Genomic DNA, 19,541 nt, shown 5'->3' with positions numbered 1-19,541 from the left:
TCTAACTCCACCATCATTTGCTTATGCTTTTTGGTCGAACAGAAGATATTTAGATTTCCTCCGATACTTTTTTATGTAAAATGTACCTACTACTTATAATATTTACCTATATAAAAGAAAAACGTCATCACTGAAAATAACAAAAAACGTTGTTTGAACTAATTTGAAAGCATTTTCCTCTTACCCCGCAATTGCCCTAAGATACTGGGTGCGTAGAGACATCTCTTTTAGACTCCTGATTCAATTCGACAATGTTCTTTTTTGTTTCGTTTTAATACGAGCTTCCTAATAAAAACAATATAATAATAATAAAATTATTCTTTGATCCATCCAGTAGGTACACCACTACACAAGCTAAGATCTCTTTAAAATGATTTGCCTGTACGATAAGTGCAAAATTAAAATCCAAGTGCTTAGTTTAAGTATGATCGTAACTGATTATTTGTTACACCTTGCTTTGGAAAGTAACAGGAAGGAGAAAGGGATGTAATAAATAATATTATTGAATCTGTGGCTAGCTTCTAAAAGGGCCAAAATTTGCTTTTTTAGCAGGTTTTAATTTTAAGTAAAGCGTTATTCTAATATTTTCCGTACCTCGAAAAATTCTTTCTCAAATCAAAAGGTTCTCTTAGAATTCGGAAGATGACCCAATTTTGAGTCAAAATTGCTAAAAAATATACTTAAAAAAACATCTGCCCTTTTAAAAAGCAAGCCACAGAAATAATCAAGAAAAAAATGAATATTTTACACAAAAATCATTTATTATTCTTCAATTTTGTATGCTGACTACATTTCTTATTATGTAATACATGTCGATCTATATATTTTGTAAGGTAGGTAAAAACAGAGGTACAAGTCATATTATACAGTTTACATGCAACATGCATACATAGTGGACAAGTCATATTATGTTACTTAGCAGCACAGTGTAACAACACTACCAAAATCTCACTTCATCTCTACAATTACTACCCAATACATACTCTCGATTTAATAATTAGCATAACAATATAGCTACAATGTCAATTATTTACATGAAAAGTCGAAGACAATATTAGAAGTCATCTATTATGCATAGAAGATTATTTGTAATATGTATTGAAGTCAAAACAGAGCAAAATTATTTTTGAAAATTACTGAATTAAAGTCATGTCAATTATTGACACGGAAAAGACATTATTGTGCATAGAAAATTTGATATATTGGTTTAAATAAAGTAAGTTATATTACATATTGGTTATTGTAAATAATAACAAAAATGTAATAGGGATGAAAAGAAAATATTATAATTAGTAAAGTAAGAAATAAAAATAGATCGAGAAAAAAAAATAATGAATTGTTTTGTTTTGGGGACAATAAATTAAATATAATTTGTAATATTAAAAATACAATATTGTCGTGTAATTCATACAATACATAAACATATAATAATTGTAAATAAGTAAAACATTGACATTGATTAAAATAATCTCTTCATTATATTGCTTAAATAAACACGACTTTTTTCCTTAAAAAATAATATTTACAAATAATTGGTGTTTTATACAGTGATCAAATATTATAAGTATTTTAGAAACAGATTAAGAGCTTAACAATTAGTATTCTAGATATTTAGATAACTTAAGTCTTAGCACAGACTTCACGAAATGATGATTTAAATGCAAACTAGGGACAAAATCTGGTACTAAAAATTACACATATTTAAGTAAGGTACAGATTAAAAAATAATTAAAACCACAAATAATATTATTTAATAAGCAATTGCAAATCAATTCAGAAGTGATAAGAATAATATATATGTAAATGTAAAGAATATACCATTTGAATTGACAACATAGAAAAGCTCGAGGGTTTCTGTAATGGACGTTTTAATTGAAATTTATTAAAAGCTAACTTATTTTATTTACATTAGTTTTTGTCAATAGCCTAAAACATATTACAAAAAGCATTCATTACTATTAATCTCATAATGCAATCTTTTTCAGTACCCATCAACCAAACAAACCTATCAATATTTCAATTCAATGATATCAAATTTCAATTCTCAGAAGCCAAAAATTTAAGCTTTATTAATTTACATGTGGGCAATTTTTTTTTAATCTTTGATATCTACATTTTTTTATCATAACTTATGAACAATTTGGCCACAGTATTATTTTATTTTACATATTTGTAAAACTTATTATATAGCACATAATGCCCAAAGATTTGAACAAATAATTTTATAAAAGATGATACATAAAATATTATTGATTATTTAAAAATCAGTAAAAAGTTGTATGTAAAATTCCATTAAAAATGGAGTTAAAAAGTCAAAGTAACTAACTACATGGGGAAACATGAGTATTGCTAATTTATTAAAAATCTTAAAATTTTCGTAATCCGGTTAGAAAAGGGATTGCAGGCCGTTTCCTGATAAACTTTTAGTAAAATCCTAATATTTCTGAATAGGTGTTCAGGCACATCCATTTGCCTTGATAATATTATAATGAAGAAATGCGAATATATAATGATTTTTATGAACACGCGTTTTGACACCGTAATAATAAATTCATCTTTTACCAAAAGTTTAACAGGAAACCTATCAATTCATTCGTTAAGGGGTTGCAATTTCGTTGTATAATCCCCTTAATAAATCAGCAATACTTATTTTTCTCCGTGTACATGGTAAAACAAATTTTAAAACTATTAATTGATGTGTAATGGCACGTATACATTTGCGAACCGAAAAGCGAACCGAGCCACGAATTATTGGCAAGTAACGAAACAAGTGCAAGCGGCGTTTCACGCCAATTGTGGTTGCTTCGTTCCTGTCCCATAAGTCGAGGTTCAGTTCGGTAGTTCGGATTGCGTATGTATACGTAGCATAAAGCATTGAGCTTTTCTACTTATTTATATCATCATGTTCCTTTTGAGGAAGTCTATTTCCAAGTCCAGATATAGCCAACCATTGTTGACTGTGGTTCAGTCTTTCACATGAATTAATTAATAATATCATTCATCATTAGTTAGAATTAATTATTGTAGTAGTTTGTTGGTCTACACGCGATTGGATGCGTTCCGTGTGGAGTATTCAGCTACATACATTAGACATTAAATACTTACAAAGGCAGTGAACGGCAGTTCAAATACACGATAGCTTCGTCACAGTGAACTATGAATACTTCCCTAATTAAGTAAAACAGTGTTTGATGCAAGTTGTAAATAATACACATGTCATAATGTTACCACGAACGTTATTTGCTTTCATAATTTTTGGTTTATAAATTCTTAATACTCGCTTGGCAGCCACGGTAATTCATTCTTCGTAAAATGGAGCACAGAGATTTCGATGTAACTATTGGTCGATCTAAATTATCCATAAAAGCAGCACAGTTTCATATCACGCACACGATTTGTCACTTTATGTATCGCAAAAGGGCGAAAGTCTCCTTCTTCGCAAATCAATGTACACATAGCCAAATCGCTGATAGGTCCATTGTAACCTTTTCCGTCACTCTCACAAAATGATGATTGTCAGAAAGAGAAGTTGCAACGGAGTTATCGGTGGCGAGACTACGTTCAAATTCAAGCACTTTTGACCGCCACAAGGCGAAGCACCTCAATCATTTAGTTGCATAATATAATCCTTAAAGCGATTGATTGTACATCATCAGACGTAAGACTCGACCCGCCTGCCCTGTATCCGGTCGAAAAACTGTCTCCAGGAGACGATGGTCTTGCCAGAGCAGATCCAGAAGCTGGAGGTGATACCTACAATCATGGCCATGAGGTATTTGATCATGAAGACAGCGAAGATGGGACGGACGGGCGGGCCTCTGGGCGGGCAGGGGAACTTGTACGGGCTACGGTCGCAGATGTCCCGGTGCCAGGTGACCATCCAGCTGCCCAGGTATGCCTGCTCGTAGAAGAGACACGCGAGCACGACGAGCGCGGGCACGATGTAGAGCACGCTGAAGACGCCGATGCGGATCATGAGTTTCTCGAGCTTGTCGGTCTTGGTGCCGTCGTGCTTCATGACGGTGCGGATGCGGAACAGGGACACGAAGCCGGCCAGCAGGAAGACAGTGCCGAGGGCGAGGTAGACGCACAGGGGCGCCAGCACAAAGCCGCGCAGAGCCTCCGCGTCCCACAGACCCACGTAGCACACCCCTGACAGGATGTCGCCTGGAATTGCAAAATAAAACCTGATTAAAATCATTGAATTATTTAATTATTCACATTGTATAATTAAACATAATTAATTGCGGTTAACATTAAATACATGTATTACGTGTATGTAGGAGGATTCCATAGGTATAGTGGCTATTCAAATACGTATACTAACTATCGCTATATGAATGCAATACCAACAGAAGTAATACCAAATCAACCCAACGATGCTCAATAAATTGATCAAAACATATCATACCAATATGCCAACACAATAAGGAGATTGACTACGTACAAATAAATTAATTTAGTAAAAAAAAACATAGGAAAACAAGTACATACATATTGGTAACTATATAAAATATGCTGTTGCTGAGAAGAAAAATCTTAAAAATGTAAAATATGCCTCTTGATTATATACGTTGAAAACTTCATGATAAAAAATATGGCTAATTTATTAAAACTCTCTTCTAATTATTCGCATTCCTGTTTAAAACTGGATTGTAGGCCCTTAAAGATATATATCGATATAACCATAAGTATCCTAAAAAACTTTAAGTAAAACAACGATATTTTGTTACGACGTCCGAACACGTATTCATAGTCCTAACATTTTCGCATTTGGTCCTGGTGTATTATTGACGAACGCAGGTGGATGAACACGTGTTCTGATATTATTACGAATTTACCAAGACTTTATCAGGCAGCGGCTTACAGTCCCGTATTTAACAAGATGACTAATAATTAAATCAGCATTACTCATTTTTCTCCGTGTGATAAAATCATTGATTGCCGAGTTGTGGTTATAGAAAACTACTTGTAACCTATATATATTTTTTAATTAAATCCTCATTTGTTTTAATCAGTAGGTTGGTAAATTACGTATATTATGTTCAAAATGCGAGAATACGAATAAATTACCAAATCCCACTTTGTAAAGAGAGTGGTAGAGAATACATATCTCTAAATAGTATAAAATAAAGTCGCTATCCGCTTCCGTCTGTTTGTGCGCTTAGTTCTTCTAAACTACACAACAGATTTTGGCAGGTTCTCACTATCATTTAGAGAATTTCTTCCGGAAGGTTTATATATATAATACATGCATATTACATTTATAAAAAATAGAGAAAACTCGATGTTTTGTAATCAAGTGGTAAAAAAATATTTTCGGGCGCTTATATTACTAACGCTGTCTAAACCTTATGAGATTCATTAAAATAACGTACAACGGAATTATATGTCTTAAAAAGGCCTACAGAAAAGTCTATGGTGAAATATGTCTATCTCCTAAGGATAATCCCCATCAACGCCGGGTACACATCACCTAGTCAAATATAAATTTAAAAGTTAAACATTGAAACTGATTTTTTTGTGGGACGGAATTGGGTGATTAAAGAACCGTAACGAATTTATCGGCCATTATTTCCGATAATAATTGGACAAACAGAAATAATGAAGACCATTTAAAATCAGCGGATGACAGAGTGGGCTGAATTTAAATCAAACAAAAAAACTGCAATCGATGTCAAACAGTGGGAGATTCATGTGGAATTAATAGTTTTTTAATCATATAAAAACATTATAATAATTACATAATTAGGTAGCATTCTAGCAAACAATCAATTTATGGCCAAAACATTAGATGTATTTCGTAAAATGTATAATATTCATGGATGCCCCTGATGCTCCGTCGTAACCACTCCCTCTCTCTCATAAAGGAAGCATGTGTCAGAAAGAGAGATTACAGCGGAGCTCTCAGAGGCAGCACCACACATATCAAGTGTATCTGGAGGTCGAGCCAACGACCGACAAAAATTCACAGGATAAGATAGTGGCATATAATTATACGACATCCCTCATTAGCTTCGATGATAAACAACGAACAGAGAATGTCCCATGAATATAAACGACATCTAGCGGCAAGCTTTTTTTTTACTAAGGCCGAGATTGAAACACGAATTAATTTGCATAAATAACCGCCCGGGCGCTGAAATTTATCGTCACAAGTATAGTGGTAGGTTTGACTATATTCATTCATGTGCACAAAAAATATTATGATTACCATTGTACAGTAACGCTGTATCGTGCAAGGTCAAATGTTGACAGTGAATTATAACGTCGTAAAGTCCATGGGAACATTGGGAACTGAAAACTGAACGTAACCCACCCATTATCCGTATCCCAAATGCTCCATTACAATTACAACAAGCCTGGTAGACCTGGCTTTGGTTTGGAGGCGTGCTATTAATTTGGCTATTGATGTTTTAATTTGAGGTGTTCTTTAAAACATTGGAGATTTATTACATAAACTATGAATATCAAAGATGTATCTGACAAACTCATAGCGGTGTAACTAACTTCCTATTTCTAGTAAACGACGCAAGTAACAGCAGCGTTACAATACCATTGTCAGCAGCAGGAGTTGTTTAATGGTGTTGGTTAGTGATGGTTTATAGCTGAACTTAAAATTAGGAGTACAAGAAATAAGAAATCATTAAGATACAGTTATACAAAAGAGCTTGCGAATATACATATATAAAAGGAATGTATATTTGTATACAAATATTTTTTTTAATACTCTCCAACTAGGAAGGATTCCCGTTTTAGGACAGTCAAATTTACAGGTTTCAAGTTATCCTAAACGAATACAGAATTTAAGACTAGATAAAATAAGCATGTTAAAACTAAGATACATAAAAGGCGTACGTGATAAATAATTATCAAATGACATTTTTTAGTAACATTTCGGAATCAGTCCTGCCTAGATCCAACAACCATTTTATCTCTCTTGGACCGAATTCACACAGTTTCAGCTGAGAGGGGATTTTATTATATTATTTATTTTATTATATATATTTAAGAAAGACAAACATTCCCGGGTTACGAATAACCTTCCTTGAAAAATGTTGCTTATGTTGTGATGGAGAACTTGAACACACTACGCCTGGGTGGGACCCAAACGCGAGGTCAACACGGCCGACGACCGCTTATTATGTTGTATTCTTTTTCAAAGAGCCTTATTTCCTAAAATAGGTTATTTCACACCTTGAACACCAAACTACTATTTAAAACTAATAATTTTATTTATTTTCATATTTTGGTGTGAAAACTAACTACGATGTGGTTAAAGACAAATAAGTCATTAATTTAAAGCTATTGTTTTTATGCAATACTAGTGGACCCCGAAATCCTTCGCTATTGCTAATGTCTTTCTCGGGCGTCTCCGACTTATTCCACCATTCAATACTGTATACAACAATGTTACTGTTAAAAAACTATATTACATTGACTTAAATTCGACTCCGTATCTCATTCCAGTGCAGATATATTGCGTTACGTATTTCTCGGGCGTCCCCGACTTCTTCTAGAATTCACACCACTCTCTAAACACTCCTCGCACTAATAAGAACAAATTTCGAAGTTTTCAGCGATATCGCTTGTCTACTTTCGAGTTTTACGAGCACAAACATAAGAAGGCTGAATTTGTATATATTAAGAAGATTAATAATAAATAATACAAAACCTTAAATTATTAGAAACTATTATCATAGGTATTTAATTCCAAGAAATTGATATTTACTAACTTACAGTTAGTTATAAAATAAATTCCGTGATAACAAAAATTATACCGTAAACCAAATAAATAGATTATGTTAACATACAAACGCTAATCAATAAAACATTATTCGACATTGGAGCTGGAAGCGTTTAACTGGTAATAAATAAATACAGTTCATATTTATTACTGTTCGATGTCACTACAGGCGAAAATAAAAATAATAAACGACGTGTATTTAATAGGCAGAAAATAATAATAGCGATACTATCTTCTTATGAAGATATGTCAATATTTAAAAAAAAAACTTTTACAGCTTGATAAGGTTAACTTTTTAGGCGGTGAAAAGGTGGCTAAGGAAAAATAACCTCTAGGGCGCCACGTCTTTTTTTTGGTTCAAAGTTTTGGTTTTTACGATAAAAATGGGAAAAACTATGAAAAACCTATGAACAGCGGTGCAGGAAAATCCCTAAAAAATATTAATAGAACGAGTTCCCAATCAGTTGTAATTATTTTTAATCGGTTCCTTTATTTCAGCTTAATTATTGGATTCGAAAAAAAAAATACTTCTTCTGTTATCTTCTCCTCTCGGAGACTAGCTTTCATCGGAGTAAGTCTATATCTTTTGTGTTAGCTAATGCAGGTTAAATCGGCGTTAAATAAGTCGCATGTAACGTACCTACATAACAGAGTTGATAATGTGTATCGATGCTTTGACTCGTATAACGCCGCGTTAGCTAACGAAAGAGATACAGACTCACCCCCCAGGTCAAACTTTACCCCGCAGGCTTTAGCTCAGAATGACTAATTCCTTGTTATTGTAATTAGTAAATAATTCGTTCAAATAAAGCCTGAGTTCAAAGTTACCTGTGTCAAGCTGTAATATATACCCATACATAGACGAGCCAACTAGGTCGTCCAACAATGCATCTTTGTATAAAGCCTAACATCCTGTAAATAACATTGGTTTATCTTTCGAACGAATGTACTTAGTCCAAACTGGTTTGATAAAGATTGAACACGTGAAATGGCCGATCGAGATGTTTGAGTAATCGATTTAATTGCTAACAATTATTATAATAAGCCGGAGTGGTAGTGTGTGTGAGATAGGGTGTGTATGTATGTGTGTGAAATGGATTGAGATAAATAATGCGTAATGGGAGGAACTTAGAATCTTGGATTACAGCCGAGGAGAGGAAGTGACAGTTAACCGCAACGAAGAGGGAAATTAAAAAGTAAATAACGACAAAATAGGTACCTACTTCTTGATATGAGAAGTTTAGTTTTATGACTTTGACCTCAGATTTGAAAAATAAAATGGAACAAACAATATTACATTTTATGGAGTGGTTGTCATACTTTTTGATAATAATAAATGCGCAAATTTCATAACGCCAGAACTTACACAGTTCCCAAGTTTTTCTCATTCAGGCAGACAGGAAATGTGGTAGCGAACTGATGTGGTAGCGAAATTTATGTTACTCTTAAAATTATAGACAAAAAATATGTGCATGTTTCATGATGCCAGAGTTCACAGTTTTTGCTGTTTTAGACAAAAAAAACTGATTTCTGCTTTATAGTTATGATTTTATTTTGGCTCAAACGTCATTTTCTTAGAACTGCTTATCAGAATTCTACAAATCGTAAATACGAAGCAATGACTTTTAGCAAGGCTTTTTGAAATAAATGTAAAAAAGCTTCCTCAATTTACAAAATATAAGAATGTACTTTTTCATCTGCGAAGATATATCCCGCTGTGACCTTTCCGTCAACAGATTTATGTATTGTAATTGTTTTGTCAGGAGAGAGACAACATTTAAATTAAAAGCTTTTATTATTTATTGCCATTTTATTCATGAATAATAGTTTCAGCGAAATGAATGAATTACGTAAGACTGAAGAACGCAGTGGGTCGGGACAGATTAAAAAAGAAATTAACATAAAATAATAATAACACAAGGCGATAGAAAAAACCGTAAAGGGAAGCGAGGCTAGAAGTTCACAGTGGAGTTCTGATTCCAATCCAGCAGTGAGAAATGAAACTGATACGAGGAACAAAGTAGACGGAATGCAGTACAAATTGTACGAAGAGAATGCGTGGTGTAACTATTCGAAAATAACGCTATGTCGATGCTGATAAACACCTAACTTTTAAAAAGCATATTCAAGATATTAAAGATAAAATCACCCCCTTAATTAGCGTATTTAGCCGGATATCACATCTGTTACCAAATAAAATTAAAAAAGGTCTATATTATAGCCTCGAACATTCACATTTAAGGCGATGCCATACGTAGTAATGCAAAATCATGTGTTTTTGGTTTGAAAATTTGGTCGCCTAGAAATGTTTCAGATGCTTTAATTAAATACTGCGAGTAGAATACATCTTGAAAGGCCTATGAAAACTGTTTTAAAGTTCAAAATCTCCTACTTACGAACCCATTTTCGGTTATGATTTTATTGTATAATGTGGCTAATTAAGTTATTTATAAAATGATCAAAAAAAAATATATATTTTGCCTGAACATCCACAAAATGGCACTTTTTGGCCATGTTTTTTTCTTGCATGAATCAAAACAGGCGGATGGTGTTAAGCGGGAATTTAAACCTTATCGCCATCTACGTAAGGGTTGTTATTGATAGCGGCTCAATTTAAAATATTACACGACGTAGTGCATCGCCTTAAACTACTTGATTGAAATCTGGGGAAATGCATATGAAACATGTATAAATTAACTACAGGTAATACAAAACAAAGTAATCAAAAAGTTATTTCACTTCAAACCTAGAACATCCAAAAAAAATCATATCTGGAAACAAATCTATTAATACTAAGAAAATTATATGAATATAATACATGTCTCCTTATATACAAAATAAATAATAAACTCATACATACAAATACAGAACTCATTAAAACGTCCCAAATACACACACACTTTACACGGCAACACGATAAAATACACTTAAACACCATACATACTCATTATGGCAAGCAATCCATTGGTTACGAGGGGAACAACATATATAATTGCCTCACAGACAAAATTAAAAATGAAAAAAATGTAAGTACATTTAAAAAAAAAATTTTCACCTTTATGCTCAATCAACAAAACAATGAAAGTGAATAATATCGTTATGTAATGTATTTACGTGTAATGTATTAGTTATTTCTAGTTAATTAAGAGAAAATGTAATTTTCTTTTATCTCTAATAAAAACAATAAAAAAAATGCAATTTTAATGAACAAAATTGTATTGTGAAAGGAATGCTTATCAGAAGAACACATGATGCATATGTAAATGGAAGAAGAAGTCTAGGACGCACCAGGAAGGCAGAAGAAAGCAAGATCTATTGTAAGCGTAATTAATGAAATGAACAAGATTAAGAAAGGGACGATTTAACATAATACATAGGGCGGACTTCCACAGGGAGCCATATCACGAAAGATTGAATCAAATTGACCGGACAAATGCATCGGGTTCTCACCCAGGCATCGTGGGTTCAATATCTCTGTCATTGCACAAGCAATATTTCCGCTATAATAATAATGATGGTAGTACGAGTTTTTCAAATATTGAAGGTTATTCGTAACCCGGAAATGTTTCTTACTTTTTCATAATAAAATTTTAAAAAACATACTCAAGTCGGGTGAGTTGTAGATATTCAATTAAGTAAGGAGAGTGGGGAGGTCCATCCTCACTATTTACCTCTAGAATATGTAAATATAATAAAGCGATGGTTGTAAACACTAAAATAAGGCAACATTGATCACATACGATAGTATTCATATTAATTTATTCACAAACAGACGTGGGATTATCATAACAGAGATCATCCAACATGGGTTCAAAGAGCTTAAGAGATTATTGATAACCATTTACCGGAAAGTGATCGATTCTGGTGGTATCACATTACCAAGAGTTCAGAATTAATTAATGGCAGATCAGATTAAATTATGGAGAAGTTACACAATCATAAATACAAATATTTTTTGTCGACCGGAAAAGCAAAGCGCTTCATTACAAAATATTATCTTTCTATCGCAGTTGAGAGAGATTGTTCTGACCTATATTTTAGACTGGGCACATTAAAAAATGGTAAGCCCTATGATTGATCGTTGCCACTGAAACGGTAAAATACAAATTGTGATACTGGACAAAATCACAACGGTCTGGAAAAGTGGAGCTGTGGAATACCCAATTTGGGGAATATTACAAGGGTGAAGGGAGTAAGAATACGAAAGAACAAAATGTAGAGGAAGATGAAGTTTTGGAATTTAGGAATTAAGGAATTTCTACTGATTTATAACCCATTTCCCTTGACCACTAAGGACGGGTTGTTTCAAAGAATTAAAACAATTTATTCAATGTTGATTTTCAAGTTCTGTGAAGGTTCTATTCAAGTTTTGTCATTATTTAAGTTTATTGAAATAACGATATAATAACAATAATGATATAATAACAGAACTTTGACAGAACCTTCACAGAACATGAAAATCAACTTTGAAATTTGATGATTTGTTCAAATTCTGTGAAAAAAATCTTAAGTTTTCAAGCATTTAAAAAATGCATGCTATTTTTTAAGATAATCTCTATACTTCTGCAGAGTTGAAAAAGTAATTATGTGAAATTTCCTCGATAGAAAAAGAATCTCAAAATATGGATAGTAATATAATGTACTACCAAACAATAAACCAAATTCCAAAATGTAATACAAAACAAATGAAAAATAACTATACCTATTTAGGAATAAAGAATTTCAACAACCTTCCGATTGAAATAAAGAAATTAAAGGATATTAACATACTTAAACTAAAACTGAAGTTACACTTTCAGAAATAATTAACTAAATAATTGCCTGCTTTCCCTTTATTTATATTTATTACCAGTCTATACTCATCTCCACTGAATTTAGATATTCCTAATTACTCAATAATTAGTATGTAACAGAATCCTATATATGTACAACTACACATATAGATAATCCAGAAGTTTCAACTGTTCCTATTATATATACTTAATGGACAATGGACAATATCAGCGGGAACATAACAAGTCAATCGGTTTAATTGTTGGCAGATGAATCATCTAAATGCGTTTAAGATTGACGATTGATTTTATTCATTAATTTCATTCATTCAACATATATATCCAGCTAACAATAAAACACCCTAATATAATGGAACTTCCTTCTTCTTCTGGCGTTAGTAAGATTAGATTGTTAATATTAATTTTAGTTGTAAGTTGCTAAATAAGTAAATACTCGTATATATGTCGTTAAGATAGTAGTTATAGGCCTTAGTCGTAAGTCACTAGATATAAGTCTTAGAGATAAGTCAGTAGTTCTAGTATTAACTATTTAAGAAATATATTTGTACAGCGCCCTTGAGGTGATTTCTCACGAAAACGGCGCTATATAAATTAGCCAAATATTATTATTATTATTATTATTACCTATTGAATAATGTTATTCTATTTTCCTTATAATTAGTGTAACTCGCTCACCAAGCAAAAGAACCAGTTTCTTCTTTGGTGAGATTGCGAATATAAATATATTTAGTAACCATAATAAAATAAAATCACTGTTCCCACTTATATACAAGGTAGAAAAGTAGAAACTACGCCATTAATAAAAATAGAAAGATACACGCTTCAACAACGCATTGAAATTATTAAAATTCACTTGAGTGAATCAAATGCAAATCATCTTGAGTAATGAGGCCCATTTCCACCTCGGTGGCTTCGTCAACAAGCAAAATTGTCGCATCTGGGGCTCGGAAAACCCAAGAGTTATTGTTGCAAAGCCTCCTAATCCTCAACGTGTGACTGTTTGGTGCGGTTTATGGTCCAGCGGAGTCATTGGACCTTACTTTTTCGAAAATGAGGCTGGAGCAACAGTTACGGTGAATGGATTGCGCTATCGAGAGATGATTAATGCTTTTTTATGGCCGGAATTGGATGGTATTGATCTGGACAACGTTTACTTTCAACGAGACGGCGCTACGTGCCACACAAGCAACGAAACCATTGATCTTTTACGATTGAATATCAAAATAACATCTCTTATTGGAAAACCCTGTATATTAAATAAAAAATGGATAGAAAAAAATCTGGTTTATATATATTATTGCTTATGTCCATTAAATAGAATCGCTATTTACTAGCGCGCTCCCTCTAACATTCGTATTTACAAATCTCCCTTCCAAACCATCTTTTTCTTATTTTTAACGCTTACTGCGGAGTCAATAAGCATTGCTAAAGCCATTTCGAGCAAAATCTTCAATCTGAACGAGGAGCAAATCTTCTATATTTCAATCACTGGGTCCAGACCCAAGGGCTAACCGCCATGCCAAGAATGTCGTGTTATTTTGATTATTTATGATACACACCAACGTCACGTCGATAAAATTACGGATACTAATAACAACGAATTTTTGAATATCTTGAATTTTTTTTAGAGACACATTATTAATATTGAAGGATGATTTTACTCCTATCAAATTTGCAAGTCACATGGAAATTATACGTAAAAATACGAACGACATCGACAGGTGGTCAATAATATTCTATCCCACGATCGTATCTTAGCAAATTGATTCAAGCAACAAATCCGCCTGTACTAGTTCAGATAAAGCTTCGGATAGCAAGCGGAACACAATCCTTCACTTCTGGTGAGCCTGACAGATACTAGATACTCGTCCAGCGGCTTTATATCAAAAGGATCGCCTAATGCTTAGCGAATGAAAAGCAATTATTATTGTTTTAATTTGGACCGAAGAAAAAAAACACAAGTTGATTTGAGCAATGCTGCATGTTTTTACGGCCAGCCATCTAGCAGCACTTCTGGAGACAAGATGTTTATAAACCATTAAAATGAATTGCATACAATTAGATATATTTAAGCAACTTGTTTCGCTCGAACTTTAATTTTCTACAATACAATAATATAACTTAACCCATTGTAAAAATTTAATGAATATTAAGAAAATGGATAATTTTAAATTTTTTTTTTTTGTGAAACCGCTATCCGAGACTATGGTATCCTCAATTGGGTATGTTGTGAAGTTGAAGGTAGTGGGGAGGGGAAGGAGATGGGGAAGATCTAGTCACCAAACACGGCCAAAGCCATTTCAAGCAACGTTTCAATTCTGAATACCAGTGCGATATTGAGAGTATCTTCCACTCTGGAACGTGCCGCAAAGATACTATATATTATTTTAAAAGAGGAATTTGTAAAATAACACAAATGAATGAAATAAAATTTATTTTCGCACGCCGGGATTTGAACCCGTGACCTCCGGCTTGCTGGTCGAGAGTCTTACACCGACCACGGACACGAATTATGGCGAAATTTTGACAAAAAGACAAAGGCCACTGTGTAATTACTATTACGCGTGACAGCTGTATCGCCCTCTAAAGGCTTTATCAAACTGTGGTATAGGTAATTTAAAAAAAAAAAAAACTTTTTGTAAATTTAACAATAATATTATTGAATATATATTTAAAATTAAAATGGAGTTCTACAAATAAAACTTAATAACAATAAATAGAGAAAATACGGTTTTGTTTATTTTTTTTCAAAATCAATAGGTAGATATTGTTTTATATTTTTGTTCAAAATAAACAGGTAGGTGTTTTATTATATATATTTTTTTAATTTCATATTTTTACAATTCATTTTAATATGTAGGCTGCTTAAATAATTACCTATAAATAATCAGCAGTCATCTTATGCTTTGAGATTTTCAAGGCCAAAAGCATTATAATGATTTATTTGGGGTATTATGCCGTGTTACAGCATTACAGAGTCCACGGCATAGTACCCCAAACAATAATCGTTATTAAGCAGTCATGTTGGGTGTCAGTGTATGTGCCTTTTATTCATGCAGTTTTGATTCGAGTCGTTTGGGCAGTTGTGTGTGTGTATATATATGTACGGCTGGGGTCCGTAACTTTATTACATCAATACGTAGGTAACAGAAAAAAGTGTTGGTAATAAAAAATAATATAAAAACTAGTTGCCACTGATTTGATAGCTATATTAAGCTGATAATTTGTATGCCTTTAGCTTGATACTTGGTTTCAGTGCATAAGCCTGAGGGCTAACATTGAATTATCAAGTTAATGTGTTCATAGTCGTTTTCATTACAAACACTGCCTTACACGAAGACAGCAGCCTTGAATGGACCCATTCAAGCTATGTAATTAAAAATAATCAATTAATATTTCAGATTACGGAGTACTGTTACTGATATGTTGTCTAGTTCGCTAATCGGAGGCTAATAAACGTAAAAACATAATGCAATCATAAATAAAGCATTTAGTTACTAATATAAATTTATGATATACGATCGGAAGAAAACTTCGAAAAATATAAAAAAAAATTAAATTAAAATACTCTTGTACCACCTCATAACTTTACTTATTGTTTAGAAATATGTTTTTGCCTTTTAAATTCTTTGAATCATTTATTAACTAACCTATATTTTTATTACTTTTATTGTTATTTTTTGTTTTATTACTAATATTTTTGTTTAATTTAAACAAATGTTAAAATATTTTTGTTGTCCTCTCCTAAACACAAGCAGCTGCTTTATTAGGAGAGTGATTGAAATATTGGTGTTAATATTGTTAAAAAATTGTAACCTTGTTTATATGTTTCAATAAAAATAAAAAATAAATTAACCGTTTGAGTGCCAAAAAATAATCATACAGTTGCTTGTAAAATGCCACCAAAAAAACATTATTTTTTATGAAACTATATATTTTTTTAAAACCCCATAAATTCTTTAAATTTTCAAGGATTTCGATGATTTTTTCGGTGTTTTATTAAAGAATATTGGTTTAGAATCACGCGGAGGAGGATCCCGAAGTCCAGGCGTTTCGAAAAAATGAGAATTTTACGTACAGACGTACGCGCGAATCAGAACACGACTGACGCAATCGACGGAAATCGACGATCGGCAATTTTCGTTAAAACACGAATCGACGAAAATCGACGATTGGCACCCAAACGGTTAAGATGGTAATTGAGATTAAATTAGTTTCCTTTGAAGTACTTTTCCGGTGGTCTAATATAAGAACGATTAAAAAATACATAATTTTACTAGAATAATTTTGTTTTTAATAATTATTGAAGGTTATACCCATCAATGTAAAATATCATTGAAGAAGAAGAAGAAGAATAACAATATATCTAAACAAAGAACAAGACATAGACAAATTGGAAGAACTTAATGAGTAAGGCCCATTGTCCACACAGTCGTCTTTTGTAGGATGCATGTAACCTACAAATGAAGATGAGTATTTTGCATATTTGTTATATCCACGCTGCTTCATGCAATAGTCAGTCACGTTACAAAAGTCTCAGTTTTCTTTCAACTAGCATCGAGAAAGGACGTCTTTTTTTGTGAAAATGTCAAGTGATGACGATGAAGTGATTATAGCATACAATTTTATTAGAAGACGACGAAACAAGCGAAGAAAGTACTGGATTCATCCATACATCGAAATAAATATAAATTGTAGATTGTTTGTTGCTGCCAGAGAGTTATCAGAAGATGATTCTGTATTTCAATAATTTTACCGAATGACTAAACATACGTACCAAAATTTAGTCTCTACTGTTGGACCACTGATACAAAGACAAAATACTGCAATGCGGTCGGTCGAGTAGTGACATGTTGCCGCGCGCACCGCATTACGAACGCATGACGAACGCATGACGAGCGGCTGACGTGACGTTGCCGCTTCGTGGACAGAGATTTCATTCTTTCTACGCAAGATGCAAGCATTCGTCTTGCAATCGTCAATTGACGAAAGCGTACGTACGTACGCGGTTACGTGGACAATGGGCCTAAAACCTCAAATTGTAATGTTTAATTATTGAAGACAATATCAGCGATTCTTGTACGAAAATTTGTCAAAGAAAAATCAGAAAAAGATACTGTCACATCTTGCGTACCGGTAAGACGAGGGATCTGGGATGGTTACCTATCTGTTTCTGTCTCAAATTTTAATATAGCCTTCAATAATAAAATAAAATATAACAGGTAAAAATATGAGAAAAATTAGTTAAAGATAATATTGTTACTTCTGAATTTCAAATACGAGATCGACAAAAATGACGTAAAATAATTAGGTCCCTATGGCCGAGTTGTTAAAGTCGTCACCCCGGTAAGAGAGAGATTCTGGGTTCGATTCCCAGCTGAGACCGTTACATTTTTATTTTTCTGTGTCTTGTTCTGTTTCTCGTACACAAAGCTTTACACGATTTTAAAGTCAACTAGTAGAATCTCAGGGCTGATTGGATGATAATTCTTTAAATATGATTTAAGATTTTCACGGCCAAAGTATTTTTGTTATTTGTTTTTGGGGTATTGTGCCGTGTTGCGCTAACTCCTTCTTTAGCCAACGTTTCGGACAGCATTGCAGTGTCCATCATCAGGGCAGATGTGTTATTTGAGGTTGTGTTAAAATGTGAGCTTATGTATGAGGTTGTGATACCGTGTTGCCAGCTCCAACCCTCTGAGCTAACATTAACGTATCATTTTTTTTTTTTTTTTTTTTTTTAAATAATAATAATAAAAAATAAAAAAAAAATAAAATAAAAAAATGATACGTTAATGTTAGCTCAGAGGGTTGGAGCTGGCAACACGGTATCACAACCTCATACATAAGCTCACATTTTAACACAACCTCAAATAACACATCTGCCCTGATGATGGACACTGCAATGCTGTCCGAAACGTCGGCTAAAGAAGGAGTTAGCGCAACACGGCATAATACCCCAAAAACAAATAACAAAAAAATTCTTTAAATATTATTATTTTTCAAATGCTTTGAAAATTTAAAAACAAAATAAGAGTCTTTAAGCAAGTAGGTCGCACGTGTTTGTATTTTAAATATAATATTGCTACATGCATATCGAGTATCAAAAGTATCCTATATCATTATTTGAAAGCTAAAATGATTAAATCTACGTTATACACAAAGTTAATAATTTCAAAGTAAAAGAGCGCATGACACATCAATGGCCCCCCAACGGACAATAAATTCAATTCAATGGCCATCAACATAAATAATAAATTTAATCATAATTGCCTATTATTTAGAAAGATGGGTTCTTTTAAGACCGTCTTCAATAGTCTATTCTTCTAATCTCTCGTCCCGTTAGTCCGACGTTTCAAGTTTCAAGCGGACCTTCCCGATTATTACTTTTCCCATTGATCAGTGTTCAGAGCTCACCCAGCGGCAACTCGTTCCATTGATTAAGTCGACCAAGCTATATAAAGATAACTGCATACAGATTGATAACAATCGTATCAAGGGCTATCACCTCTCCATGCGTGTCGTGACATTTTTAATTGGTAATTTATAGTCATTTAACTCCATTTCTGAAGAGAAGGTGAGGATTTGTGTTCTTGTTGATTTGGGAAGGGCTTGAGGTCCCGTAGTAAGCGTTGAAAGATGGTTTGAAAGGGAGATATGTAAATACGAATTTTAGAGGGATCGCGCTAATATAAAAAAAACGATAACAATTAAGCGAAAATGGTGAAAATATTTAATAAAACATGACTCGTTTAAAATAGAGAAAAAATCTCTCGACAAATGCTTTAGTTGCATTTAAGGATACACTGTGAATTTTTGCATGCCTATAACGTATTAAATAACAGAACAAAATGTGTTTTTAATAATTTTCGGAGATTACTTAGCGATTTTTTTCTATCGAGGGAATTTCAAATAATTAACGTTTCGGCATAACAAATATATACCTAGATATTATCTTCAAAAATATTTTTTTGAACTTAAAAACGAGAAACTTGTTATAC

The 19,541-nt window shown here is 32.9% G+C and overlaps 1 protein-coding gene across 1 annotated transcript in view; it reads right to left on the bottom strand.

The window, feature by feature from the left end:
• Positions 1-755: 755 nt before the first annotated feature.
• fz (frizzled class receptor) overlaps positions 756-19,541 on the bottom strand; it is a 207,366-nt gene continuing 188,580 nt past the window's right edge. The window contains exon 2 of the mRNA XM_089651687.1: positions 756-4,167. Within this exon, the coding sequence (XP_089507813.1) occupies positions 3,653-4,167 (515 nt within the window). The 3' untranslated portion in view covers positions 756-3,652. The remainder of the gene's footprint in view (positions 4,168-19,541) is intronic.

This window comes from Hesperophylax consimilis, chromosome 4, assembly GCF_061612785.1.
Source record: "Hesperophylax consimilis isolate HC1 chromosome 4, BYU_Hcon_1.0, whole genome shotgun sequence".
NCBI classification, from domain to species: Eukaryota; Metazoa; Arthropoda; class Insecta; order Trichoptera; family Limnephilidae; genus Hesperophylax; species Hesperophylax consimilis.
This window is presented reverse-complemented; position numbering and strand designations above follow the sequence as displayed.